Genomic DNA, 13,813 nt, shown 5'->3' with positions numbered 1-13,813 from the left:
TGCAGCTGCTTTTCTTAGGGGTGACTGAGAGGATGGGGGGTTTCTGGCACTGAGGCAGTTTTGTGTTCTTTGTACTCCCTCACACCGCCTCTTCCTCACCCCTAGGGTTTGCCTCTGCTGAACTCTACACTGAGCTATGGAGGAGAAGGGATCCAGTATGTCTCACTGATCTCAGAGACACTTGGGGCTTTGAAACACCAGGTATTGGGAGACGAGAGAGACGTGCAGCTGAAACTATTCATGGGGACTCTGTGAACAGTACTCGGTCCCTGCCCACCCCTCCCACCCCCACGGTCTGTAGTGATGTACAGCCAGTCAGCTGGTAAAACGTGTTTTAAATTTTTAAACTCCATACTGGTTGCTTTTATGCTTTATTCTTAAAGCCAAAACCTTTGGTGGAGGGGCAGAAGCAGGAGGGGCTGGGAAGTGCTGCCTGGATAGGAGGAGGAATTTCTACTTGTATTTTATAAACACAAGAATCAAGTCATCATCATTCTCCTCAGTTGGAGCGAGAATCGGCAAACTGTTCCAACATTGCACCCTGGGGTTCTCATCCGCTGCCCAGTGGGGACCATCAGTGGGCACCGTTTGAGAATTCAGAACTGTATAGTTGGGCGTTTCTTCTATTACTGGGCAATAGAAACACCAGACACGAAGCCAAGATTATGGCTCCATCAAACGTCTCCATGCTTAAAAAAAAAAAAAAAGCAAAACAAAGTAAAGACCTCCTGCAGCAATGTGATACGCATATCTGAATTCCTGGAATATATAAATCAGCTTGTGCCAATTTCTGTGGCAGAGGAAAAATAAATGGTATATTAAAAAAAAAAACCCTTCCCCCCCAAGACACCCCTGTTTGAACAGAACCGTGTAGACGAGCAGTCAAACCCGTCCCTACCCAATCTATGTGGTGACACTGAGAACTCTGCACATTTCTGCAAGGCCGATGGATTTGGTGGAATTTGAAACTTGCTGAGTTTTGTGGCCATGTAGGCATTCCAAAAATAGAGAGAGATGTCACTCTTCTAGGTCTTTCTAGAGGTGACCTAGGTGGCATTCAGGAGAAAAGGAATGTGTTATCTGTTTGCTGCCATGGGGGACTATCCAGGAAAAAAGAGCACGATCCAAAATCAGGGTTAATGGTGATTTGATCCCTGAGCCACGAAGGAAAAGGAAACCTCCACTGGACAGCAAAATTGTAGCTGGACAGACCACTGTATTGCTAGCAAATTATGCCAATATCTTTTTTTTCCCCCTTCTGTTTATCCATCCAACTTAAGCTTCTCTCTTCAGGCCCCAAAAACTAGTAAAAATTATCCGCAAACATCAGGCCAAGAATTTACGAATTATTCCCAAGTCCTCTTTCAGCCCCGCCCCCACTATCAGCTCGTCAGTCCCTCTGCCTACGAAACATCCCAATCTCCCGTTTTTTCTCCATCTTCACTACTCTCATCCCAGCCAAAGCCATGTTTCTCTTTCCTGGACTACTTTGCCTCTTATCTGATATCCCTGCTTTCCCTCTTGCCCCTCCCCACCCAATCAGCACTGTCTTTACAGATTAAATAAAATGTTCTCCCTCTCCTGCTGAAAACCCTGCAGTGCCTTCCGGATGCACTTAGAAAACCCAACCCGTTATTATGGCTCCCTAAGCCTACATTCGGCTTCTGCCTACCTCTTTGGGTTTCCATACTCTGTCCAGCCACAGACCATTCATTCTTCCCTGTCCCCACCCCAAAGCTCTTGGCACTTGCTTCTCCCTCTGTCTGGAGCAGTCTGGCCCAGATTTCCATAGTCCAGATCTTTTTTTTTTTTTTTCAATGCTATATTATCTTTAATTGGGGATGGAGACTCTTCCAGTGATGTCACCTAGAGATCATTTGACCCACTGCTCTCTTTGGCTGCCAGTCTCTTTTGTCTCTCTCTTCAGCAATGGTGACGCGGACACCCTTTCCACGGGGAAGAGAAATGCATGGTTTGCCGCCTTTGCCAATAACAAAAATGTTGGCGAGCTGGGTGGCAAAGCTGTTGCCATTGGCATCTTTCACGTGAACCGCATCAAAAGAACCAGGGTGTCTCTCTCTGTTGGTGATCACACCAGTTCTTCCCAGGTTGGCACCTCCGGTCACTATGCACACAGGTTACCAGGGTCAAACTTGATGAAATCAGTAATTTTGCCCGACTCGAAATCAATCTGAATGGTGTCGTTCACCTTGATGAGGGGGTTGGGGTAGCGGATGGTGCCAGCATCATGGGTCACCAGGTGAAGGATTCCTTTTGTGCCCACGAAGATTTTTCTCACTTTGCACAACTTGCACTTGGCCTCCTCAGGTGTAATACGATGAACAGCAAAGCGCCCCTTGGAGAAATAGGGCCCGCAGAAGTTCTCTGTCTTGTCCATGCTGACGACATCCATCAAACCACTGGGGGAGGTTGTATCAGTTCGGACCTTGCCATCAATCTTAATAACCCGCTGCTTGCAGACCTTCCGTACTTCGTGTCCTGTTAGGGCACATTCAGTCTGTTCCTTAGGAAGGTGATGAGAGGGACACATTCCCTCAGCTTGTGGGAACTGGTGGATGGACGAGGCGCAAACGCACCCGTCAGTTTAGCCAGTGCTTTGGAGCCGCCATGCGCTTCAGATGCTTCTTGGCACCATGAGCCCTGGCTGCGCCGGGCACGGAACGAGTTCATAGGTCAGATCTTTACGATCGCGGGGTCTCGGTGTAACCTTTCGCGCCCCGCCCCCATCAGACCGACCCCTACTGAATTCATAGGTCAACACATGAAATGATCTTTACTTTAGAAACCAGTTTTAACGCGTTTCTGTCTCTTCCCCAGCAAGACGCCAGCTTCAAGAGAGCGGGGACCTCGTCTCACGTGCGCGCCACAGGTGTCCCTGGTTATGTCCTACCCGGGGCAGTGCTGAGCTGACCGACTCGGAGGGGACAATGACAATACAAGGTGACAGGGCAGACGGGCGCCCCCTCTGCCCCAATCCGGTCTTCCTTTTGAAAGGCTAAGGGTGGAGGGGCATTTTGTCACCAAACAGTCATTAACGACGACAACACTGTTACTATTGGCAAGAAAGCCTGGCCGGTTGGAAGAGACCGGGCGCGGGGCAGGGGCCTGAGCCGGGCGGCCGAGGAGGCCGGACGGAGCGGGCCCGGGAGGGTCCGCACGGTCGGGGCCGCGGGCTGGGCGTCCAGGCGGGCGCAGAGCCGCGAAGACACGGCGGGGCCAGCGGCGCGGGTTCACTTCCGGGTGAGGGGCGGGCGAGCCGATAAGTTCCGGGTCGGGCGGCGGTTCCGGCTGTGCGGGCCGCGCCGCGGCAGCTGGTCCCGGGCGCGCGGAGAGCGCGAGCGGCGCGGGGCCGAGGAGGCGCGAGGCGGCGGCGCGGGGTCTCCGGGCCCCGGCGGCGGCCCATGGGGCGGGAGGCGTGAGGCCGCGGCCTGCCCGGGGCTCGGGGGGTGGGGGGAGCGGGGCGGGGAGATGGATAAACTGACCATCATCTCAGGATGTCTCTTTCTCGCCGCCGATATCTTCGCCATCGCCAGCATCGCCAACCCCGACTGGATCAACACCGGGGAGTCCGCGGGTGAGCGGCGGGCGCGCGGGGGTCGGGGGATGGGCGAGGGCGGGGAGGGCACCCGGCTGAGGGGAGACGGGCTGCCGGGCGCGCGCCGGGGGCCGCCGGCCTGAGGGGCGAGGGGCCGGGCGGCCGGGGCTGAGGGGACAGGGACGGAGAGGGGGACGCGCTGGTGGCGAGCGGGACCCCGGGCTGAGGAAAAGCGGTCGGGGGACGAGGAGAGCTAGGCTGGGAGGGGGGCCCCGGGCCAGGGGAGCGGGTCAGGGGGACAGCCCCCCGACCCGAGGGACCGCGGAGGGACCGGCTCCGTCCTGAATTAAAAAAAAAAAAAAAGTCCAGGTGGGAGACGGGAGGGAAGCGATGTGGAGGGAGCTGAGGCGCCTGGGAAGGAACTGGGGAGCCTGCGGGGAGGCCGGGCCGGAGCGGGGCTGCGGGGGGCGAGGGGAGGCCGGGCGGGCGCGGGGCGGGGCGCGGAGGTGGCGGCGAGGCGGGGCTCCTGGGGCGGGGGCGCCGGCAGGAACCCCCCCGCGCGCCCGCCGAGCCCCTGCCCGCTCGGCGGGGCTGGAGACGCTGGTGGCTTCCGATTTTTCCCTTTAAAGTCTCTGTGGTTATACTGTGGCTTTATTTTAGGCCGGGGAGCGCTGAGCCGACTAATAATAAACTTCGTTTTATGGCGCATCTCTCCTCCCAGCGCCGCGCAAAGCGCCGTAGAGCTTCTTAGTAGTCACAACATTAAATAACGCATCCGAGGTGCGGGGCGCCCGCGGCGGGGCCCGCTGTGCCCCAGGGACGGGGCCGGCGCCGTTCTGGGGGCTGCGCCCGGGGAATGCCCCCACGAGGCTTCCCTCCGCCCGGGCCGCCGCCGCATACACGCACCCGCGGGCACCCAGACCCGTGCGACCCACCCCTTCGTGAATGTGACAGCTGTCGGCGGGCTGAGCGCGATGAAGGAGCGAGCTCGTGTTGGAACTGCTCGTTCAGTGCAGGTGAAGGGACTGTCACGCTCCTCCCGTGAATAATTCGTTATAAAAATGTGTCACTACGCTGTCCAACTACTTCCTAAGTGTTACTTAGGGTTCTGTATTTATCCTGCAATATTTTTAGCTCTTCAAAAAAGCTGTAGCTGGGACATTTGTTGCTTCCTCCTCCCTCCCTTCTCTTTCTCATCCAGACCTAATAACACAAAATCATGCAGTCAGATTTACTGGTTATTAAAATAACACTCTAAAAATTCTTTTCTTGCCTATACAGTTGTAGCAGAGCTCTTAATTATAAAGCACAGTTCATATTATGTGACACCACAGCGTGTTAGCTCATGCTGTGGTGGCAGTCATTTCAGTAGGTAAATCTATGGAATGACACATTGTACACCTTAAACATACAGTGTTATGTGTCAATTACATCCCAATATTTTAAAAATTGTAAAGCATATAAAGTATCAGAATGGTTTAGAATTTGGCTTTGTTTCTGAAAGTGTCGGTGACGTCAGTGTTCCCAGTTTATACAGTTATGTGACATCCAGTTCATGATCTGTTGTTTTTATCCTAATTATATGTGTAGTGACTGACTCCTATATGAGACTTTCTTTGGGACTTTACTAAAGGGCAAGGAGTTTTCAGTTTTAGCAGAAAAGATCTTTTTTGCAAAGAAGTTTCATGTGGAATCCCAATGTGTAAAATAGACTGATCTAATATCCATGGGAAAGGTATAGTGGAAAGAGGGAACTGTTGTATCCCGGGGAAGAAAGAGAAGTAATGGCGTAACATTCCTGAGAAGATGAAAACGGGCAGCATTCCAAGCCCAGGTGTAGCTCCTCTTTTATGTTGGAGAGAAGGCGAGGGCAGGATGAGTGCAGCTCCAGGTTAGCAGGCGGAGTCTTCCTCTGCGAGCTGCTGTGGAGAGGGGAGGATCAGAAGTCCAAGGTTTAAAGGATGTAGAAAACGTTCCAGAGAAAGCCTGTCAACCAGTGACATGGGACAGTCTAGCAGCATTGGAGCCTCATGGAAGTTGGTGGTCATTGAACATATAGTGGGATAACTCATGTGCTTGTTGGCCTGCTCTAGGGGCACTCAGCTAATTTGGTGCCAGTGTGTGGCGAAAGCCAGGAGAAGGCTTCATTCAGGTTGGGGTTCGCCAGCTGCATGCAACAAACTGACAGAGGAGCAAAGGTGTTTAGGGTATAGTCTGAGTATCATTGTCATGAGAGCTCATGGAATCTCAGCTGTAAAAAGTAAAAAATACAGGAAAGAGCTGATGGATTGGTCCATGAATAGCAGGTGGTATATGCTCAGTGGAAGAGTGGGCCCAATAGAATCGAAAACCTGACAGGGAGCGATTGGTACCACAGAGTGGAAGAGCAGAGATGGTGGGCAGTGTCCAGAGAGTGGCAGTGGGGCTGTGTGGCTGAAGTGGAGTGAAGAAGTAATTGTTTTCTCCTAACTGTTTCCCTGGCCGTCTCAGGATACCTTTTAGTTAAATATTCTGTAGCTAGAAAGAGGAATAATAGGAGCTATTAGGAAATTTTTCAAAATATTTCTTACCTTAAAAATGTCAGACAGTAAGCCCTTCCAGAACTTAAAATGGAATGGTATAATATGTTCCTTTGTTCACGCTTGTGCTTTTGCACTGTGATAAGATGTGCCTGAACTTTGCTTGGGGTTTGATTGAACTCGTATGCTCACTTTTACGTGGACACAGATCCTGTCTTAAGTTTAAAGAAAAACAAAATCAGTGCAGAGTTACACCTTCCAAATTTGCAAGGAAACATTTACAGGAAGTTCAGACAAGATCTCAGAAGTGACAGGATTAACTGTATTCTAAAATCTGCACTAACGTGACTTAACCCGGCAGCAAAAGTTAATGTGTTTGTTCCATTTGGTGCATTACATATAGTGTATAAAAGTTTTGATTGTGATGTTTTACTATGATTTTTTAAATGGATGAAATATATTTTTAAAGTAGATTTCCTGGAGCCAAAAGTTCTGCAGAATGTAGTTGGAAAAGCACTGCAGTGAACTACTAAAGGAAAGTTTCAGGGCTCAAATCCAAATCTCACTTGCTGGCTCTGTGACTTTAGACAAGTTACTTAGCCGCACTCTTTATAGTTTCTCCTCTGTAAAATAGGGATGACAATAGTTTCCGTCTCATTGGGTTATTGTGATGATTGAGTTAATCCATGTAAAACACGTAGTAAGTGCTTAGTGAAAGTTAGGTATTGTATTGCTGTTTTAGTGTATGACAACAGGTGTCAGAATCCCAGTCTTGAAATTAGAGCTCAGAGCTTGTTACTATGAGAACTGACATGTTTTGTTTATTAGATGTTCTTGGAAATAAGGAAACGTCAAGAATAATATGGCCAGGCTTAGCCCAAGTCAGATACATTCTTCCCTCTTGGCTTTGGGCTTCATCACTCCATACTGTTCTTCCTCTCTTAGTCTCTCATCTCCGGGTTCTCGTCTCTCTACTCTTCAGATCCTACTTGAATTACCACAAAAGGAGATGAAATACTCAAAAACAGCTGAACAGAATAACTTCCTAAAATCCCAACTAATAAATTAGATTACTTTAAGATTGTGGAGCATGCTTCTGCTGGCAGAGCGTTTAGTTTGTTTTTATTGTGTTGGTCCAGATACAGAGAAAGTATGTTCCTTTTATTTTCATCTGTGTGTGGTTACATTTCCTGAGTTTGTTCTAATGGCTTGTAGAGATGCACAAACTTTTGAAGATACAGTGAAATGGAAATAAATATGCATATGTATGGGAAACGTACGTGGTGGAGGGTACTTTATAAGGCCTCTTAGCAGTTTCTATTAATGTAATCAAAAATAATAAATGGTAGGTGAATATAATGACAGAATTACCCAGTTCTGCTATGCTGGGGTCAAATTTCTGCTAATTACTAAACTGCACGTCAATAGCAATGTCTTTCATTTTATGTAATGCGGTATAGTTTTTGCGTCAATGACTTAATTTGATTCCTTAGGCTTATTATATTTGGCCAATGTAAAACAGTCATTTCCACATTTTCCCCCATATAAATGCTTTGCACATGAGATTTGAGCTTCTGTATTGCAAAGACTCCCTTCAAAACAACTCTTCATGGAAGTATTACCTATATCTTATTTATGCACACCTTTTGTTTACTTAAATGAGATTAAAATTCTTCAGTGGCAGAAGTTTTTGCCAGATTACAGAATGGGGAAAGAAGGCGATTTGGGTTTCAGTCTTAATGTGATGGATGTCCTTTGCTTTGTGCAAGTCCCCTAACCTCACTGTCACTGGTTTCTCATCCCTAAAGAAACACTTTTTGTGGAAAAAAAAAAAAAAAAAAAAAAAAAAGTTTTTGTTTTATTGAGTTAATTTTAACAAGATTGACAGTTAAGCAAAACTTGCTTCTGATAAATATAGATGATCTATAGATGATCTGATAAATATAGAGAGCCCTTGATTGAGGCGTCCATCTCTTTCCAGGAGGGATTTCGCTGGTTACTTAAGCGTTATACCATCCCGAATCATCCTAGATGGCTTTGCTAAGTGTTCTTTATGAAGATTTCCAAGTGTTTCCCAAAAGTCTCTCTGGTACATGAAGGAACAGCTCCCTTATATCTAATCAGAACTTCTCTAGAATTGATTATCAGACCCACATTGTAGTCTGTCATAGTATATTGAACCCTGAAAATAGTTTCATTTTGTTCTTTTTGAAATTGTTTAGATTGGATGTTAGAATATTGAGGGGTCTCAATAACTGACATCCTCTTCCCTGCATGTATTCTGAACTAACGGAGGGGGGGAAAGAATAAGGTAATTAGGGGCCAAAATGGTGTTTTATTACGGATAAAGAGGATGTGGGGGATGTGGCTTCTAACTGTGGACAAGCAACTTCCTCTCACTTGACCTCAAATGTGAACAGACTCAACTCTCCAATCCCAGGCAGGACTGGGGTCCTGTCCTATAAGACTTAGCATCTAAGACCAGAGATGCTCCCAACGGCAAAAAGTTGGACCACATATGCCCAGTGTTTCCTCCTAAACTGCCAATCAAATGAAGTCATTCCTCCTGACTTGGGAGGGATTGAGTGAGGGGAGGGAACACAGAAGCTAAGAGTGTTATTCTCACAGACCCCTGGCCCCCCCAAACATCAGAATCACAGACAAAGCTTTACCTGTTTGAAACCCAGGAGATGGCTGGTGTTTTGTGAAAAAGAGTCTCCTTTTTCCTCAAGTATAAAGACCCACAGGTGCTTGGGGAAGTGGAAGGTGGGGGAGGAGGTCATTTCCCATTTTGTTACTCACCGCCTTCTCCACAGGATATCCTGCTAAACCTCAGATGGGGGCTGTGGTCTTTGACTGTCGAGTAAGAGTTCACGATCTAATACCAGTAGATCCTGGCCTAAAACTGGGGGGTCCTTGGTTCAGAACATTCACATTACAAGCTGCCAAAGCAAACCTATTTTTTTGAAATACTAGAAAATTGTTAAATAACAAGCCCTTTCCCCGGAACTGTGACAGCTTCAGTGATCACGAAGGTGCTTTGGCACCAGGGACTCTGTAACATCCGAGCCGTCTAGAACTTTCTAAATCTCTTTGGACATGACTTGTAGAAAAGGACAGAATTTTGGTTACCTAAGAGGGCAAAAATCTTGATACTGTGTTCTCCTTTATTTCAAAAAGCATTAACATTCATTTTGTTCCATGGTCTTTTGAATCTTTTTTTAAAAATAAATTTTCTTTATTTAAAACCGCTTTATTGAGATATAATTCACATAACCATAAAGTTTACCTATTTAAAGTGCAATTCAGTGGCTTTTAGCATATTCACAGAGTTGTGCCACCATCACCACAGTCAATTCTAGAACATTTCAGTACCCCAGAAAGAAACCCTGTGTCCCTTAGCCACACACCCCAACCTCCTAGGCAACCACTAATCTACTTTCTGTCTTTGTAGATTTGCCTATTCTGGACATTTCATGTAAATGGAATCACACAATGTGTGGTCCTTTGTGACTGGCTTCATTTACTTAGCGTCATGTTTTCAAGGTTCATCCATATGATAGTAAGTTATCAGTACTTCATTTCTTTTTATTGCCAGATAATGTGGTACATCTAAATGAGATACACCACATTTATCCATTCTTCAGTTGACAGGCATTTGTGCCAAGAATTTCTTTTACTTTAAAGACTAACACTTCCCCCCCACAATGGTCAAGTGGCACAAAGATTTAATTTTTTTATTTTTTACTGGAGAATATTGGGGAACAGTGTTTTTCTCCAGGGCCCATCAGCCCCAAGTCGTCCTTCAATCTAGCTGTGGAGGGCGCAGCTCAGCTCCAAGTCCAGTTGCCATTTTCAATCTTTAGTTGCAGGGGGTGCAGCCCATAATCCCACGCAGGAATTGAACCGGCAACCTTGCTGTGGAGAGCTCGCGCTCTAACAAACTGAGCCATCCAGCTGCCCGTGTTTGTTTTTTTAAATGACATTAGTGTTATTCATTTCAGCATATCAAATAATAAGAATTCTGACCAAAAAATTCAAAGACCAGTCTTCTTACAATGTTCACAGGACATACAAGTACGTAAGGCTTGAAATCACTTATAATGTGAATTTATAGTGTAGGCCAGATTTTCTAATATAAGATTAGATTTCCTGAACAAAACCATTTTTTTCCTTTGCAATCTTAGTTCCAGAAGTTATCTTTTTTTTTTTTTTTTTTTTTTTAACCATTATCAAGAGAGATGTAGCTACTTCAGGATGAAGGTTGTAAGCTAGTAGGCCTAAAAGTTTTGGAGAAAGGGAATCTGGGACCAAGAACATGGACAGAAGCCATGAATAAGTGGAAATCACTAAAAGGAAGGAAATGCAGAAAAAGAAATTACAGTGATGACTGCTATTGTATTCATTAGATTGACAAGGCTTGTTAAGTTCTTTGTCCCTTGGCTGCCAGAGCCTCTTTCCAAGCTGTCATAGTAATAGTCATCGTCCATCGTCCCCCACTGTTGAGCTTAGCGTGACCTAAAACAGTGCTGTCACTTAACCCCTGTCCTGATAAATACTGGGTTTCTATTGGACTTGCAATGCAGTGAAATTGTTCTCTGGGATTTGGGGTCAGACAGATCTAGATTTGATTTCTGGACTCCCTTTTTATGAACTCTATGATTCGGGGCATATAATTTGATTTCTCAGCTATTAAATGGGGGTGATATATTTATTTCAAAGATGGTTGTGAGGAGATAAAATATGGCATATAAGGAATTAGCACATGGTCTAATACATAATAAATGCTCAAATGTTAGTCATTGTTTATTATATAAAAGATCAAAACATCTGAGTTTTTAAATATTTCCCTTTTGTATTATCTGTTATATTTATTTACGTATGTCTTACTTTGTTCTAAAAAAAGATCTAAAGCAACATGATGTGTCTGTATTTGAATGCTCTTGAAACCCAGCTGGGTCCAGTCTCGGAAGAGAGGCTGTGAAATCCGTAGTGGTAATATAAAGTAATGGGACGGACACACAGAAGTCCCAAACCCAGGAATGCGTTGGGTTTATGTGTCTGGAACAGAGTGAAGAGGTTTCCTACGTGAAAGGCAGCCCAGCATGGGGATAAGGGCACGGGGTCAAACCAACATACAGTCAAATCCCAGTCCTACTGTTTACTAGCCATGTAATTGATCTTGGACTAGTTGTAGTGAGGGTTTTTTATTAATAAAAATTACGTCACTCAGACTTGATTAATACCTCTTTCAGGACTTCCAATTGTTACGCAGGTGCAGCCTCCAACTTTGTGTTCTATAGGTTAAAGCATAATAACCGCAGTGAATTGTGAAAATCATTTAGTTCAGAAATTATTTTTAAAGTACTGTGTTTAAGAGCAAGTGGTCTATAAAGCTTTACTGTGGGAGTATCGAGAGTCAGTTAGTCTCACTTCAAAGGCTGAAAATAAGTTTGAAATACATGAGATAGCTGTTTCTTTATGGAAACCTGGCAAATATTACGACTGAATTTAGTTTCATTTATGGAATAAAATTTCTCCTAGTTGTCATTAGCTCCTGTAATGCAGCTGCTTTTTTCTTCCATATCCCATTTCAGTGCTTACTTAAGAAATAGGCCATATTGCATAATCATATACGCATAATTTAGACACATAATGGAGTATTGCTGTATGACATTATTGTTGAATTATAAATAAGAGTTTAATCATGCAACTTGAATGGATAATCATTTAGATAGTGACCTTGTCTTATATCCTCTAAATAACTCAGGAGATTAGGTTGTGACAGCAGTGACAATATACAGGTATAAATTTCATATTTACTGCTTTACCTGCTTATGATGATTTATGTAAACACGACATTCATATATTTTTAGTTGTCAAAATGTTTTCTTTTTAATCTCTGGAGCTACACACTTTTTTCCAAGTGCCTTCTAGAATTCTCTACCCAACTAGCAGCTTACTGCTAAAAAGTTTAGTACTTAATAAAAGCTGACCCAGTTGGTAACAAAGGATTGGGTGTAGTGGCTAAATTGTTTCATTTTTGATTGACTGTAGACTGACGAAAAAGTAATGTTGATAAAAGCTATTGCTGAGATAGTAGAGAGGTTAGGTAAGCGCCAGGAGGGAACCTAAGGATCTTTGAATATCAGGGTGCCTAAAAATAAGTGTCTGGATCAAAATCACTTTTCAATAATATACCTCTGTCATCTTTACTGTGTATTCTCTCATTAGCTGTAAATTTCAGGGAGGTAACTCCTTACCAAATCCGGCTTACCAACTAAGCAAGTACAATGTGATGTTCCTTTGGGATTTATTGCTTTAGAGTTGACAAAATAAGGAAGCATATGGATTTGGGTGTTGCTATCAATGATACTTAAATGTCTTTGTGAGTATATACCAACCAACGTATAGTTTGCTTACATAAAGTTTTAGTGTTTGACTCCAATGCAGTTTTGAAGCAAACTGTCATTTCTTCAAATCACTGCTCTTTTTTTTTTTTTTTTAATTAGGAGGAAAAGGCTGTACTTTTTTGTGTGTCTCTTTATACTAGCTTCGCTATAAATAAAAGATCCCATTTGGCATCTTGACACTTGCTGCTGTGTATATTGAGCAAAAAGGCAGCTGTTGACTTTTATATAGATCTATTCAACTAGGGACCATAAACTGCTATCATTAGAGATTGAACAGGAGTAAAGAAAAATGCAGTTGGTTGGGCCAAGTAAGAAAATGGAAGAGCAGAATTTCCCTTGTCTCGCCGTTTGTGGTGTATTCACAGTAGGTTATTCACCGGGAGCTGTTAGGTCTACTTTCGGCCGTAGTAATAGAAGTTCTTTTTAAAACTTGGCTGTGTTCAGATAAGTTCTGTCGATCAGAGCACTTCAAAGTCTCTAAGACTTCTCTAAGGCCATTTCATTTATAAAGTACCACTCATTTTGATAAAATAAATCTTTAATTTACTATGAGTATTCCTTAAATCTTCCCATGGGAGTTCCCTGTACCACTGGACATTGTTCCAGACAGTCTCACAACCAATGCTTGTTGAGGTCGGGGTGGTCTGTAAGGCACTGGACTGAGTGTTCTAAGGGAAGCAAATGAAAAAGGGTTTTCTCCCTGAGGAACCTGTACTGTGTTTGGGCAGATAGAATTATACATGTATGAAATGAGTGTCAAATGCGTGTGAAACTCCTTTCTGCTCAGCTGGTTGAGGAGGAGATGGAATTTGAGCTTCACAGCTGTTATACTTAATGATGAGTTTTTAAATAATTAGCAAGACTTGGGTGGTACTTGCATTTCCAGGTGGAATGGCCTCAGTGAAGGTAGATAGAAGGCAGGGAAATTTCCATTCCAGTCCATTTCTATACATTGCTGTTAAGTGTATCTTTCTAAAGGATAAATACAATAGTAACAAATACTTGTACATGAGGTGTGATCAAAACATACAGTGACGTTTAAATTTAAAGAAATGTATTACAGTGAAAGACACATTGCCATTAATCCCCTCAAAATACTCCCCCTCACTTCAAACACACTTATCCCGTCGTTCTTGCCACTTTCTGAAGCAGTTCTGCAAGTCCTCTTTCGTGAGTGTCTTTACTTCATTATAACAGCTCCCCGTGTCACCAATCGCTTCTGGTACGGCAATTTCTGTCAAAAACATTACGGGGTGTCCTCATCCACCTTATTCACCGGATCTGGTACCGTGCGACTTCTGGCTCTTCCCCAAAGTGAAAATGAC

The 13,813-nt window shown here is 44.7% G+C and overlaps 1 protein-coding gene and 1 pseudogene across 6 annotated transcripts in view; one reads left to right on the top strand and one right to left on the bottom strand.

The window, feature by feature from the left end:
• Window positions 1-358: 358 nt before the first annotated feature.
• On the bottom strand, window positions 359-3,424 carry LOC109458203 (small ribosomal subunit protein eS4, X isoform-like; annotated as a pseudogene).
• Window positions 3,130-13,813, top strand: part of MOSMO (modulator of smoothened) — a 50,700-nt gene continuing 40,016 nt past the window's right edge. For 2 of the 6 annotated variants that reach the window (XM_088801169.1, XM_088801168.1), the window contains exon 1: window positions 3,130-3,595. In XM_088801169.1, the coding sequence (XP_088657295.1) occupies window positions 3,490-3,595 (106 nt within the window). In that variant the 5' untranslated portion in view covers window positions 3,130-3,489. The remainder of the gene's footprint in view (window positions 3,596-13,813) is intronic. The other 4 variants (XM_088801172.1, XM_088801171.1, XM_088801170.1 and 1 more) reach the window with 3 other exon arrangements.

This window comes from Rhinolophus sinicus, chromosome 10 (genome assembly GCF_057876585.1).
Source record: "Rhinolophus sinicus isolate RSI-liver-muscle chromosome 10, RSI-T2T, whole genome shotgun sequence".
NCBI lineage: Eukaryota > Metazoa > Chordata > Mammalia > Chiroptera > Rhinolophidae > Rhinolophus > Rhinolophus sinicus.
Note: the sequence above shows the minus strand (reverse complement) of the source record. Positions and strands in the feature narration are given on the sequence as shown.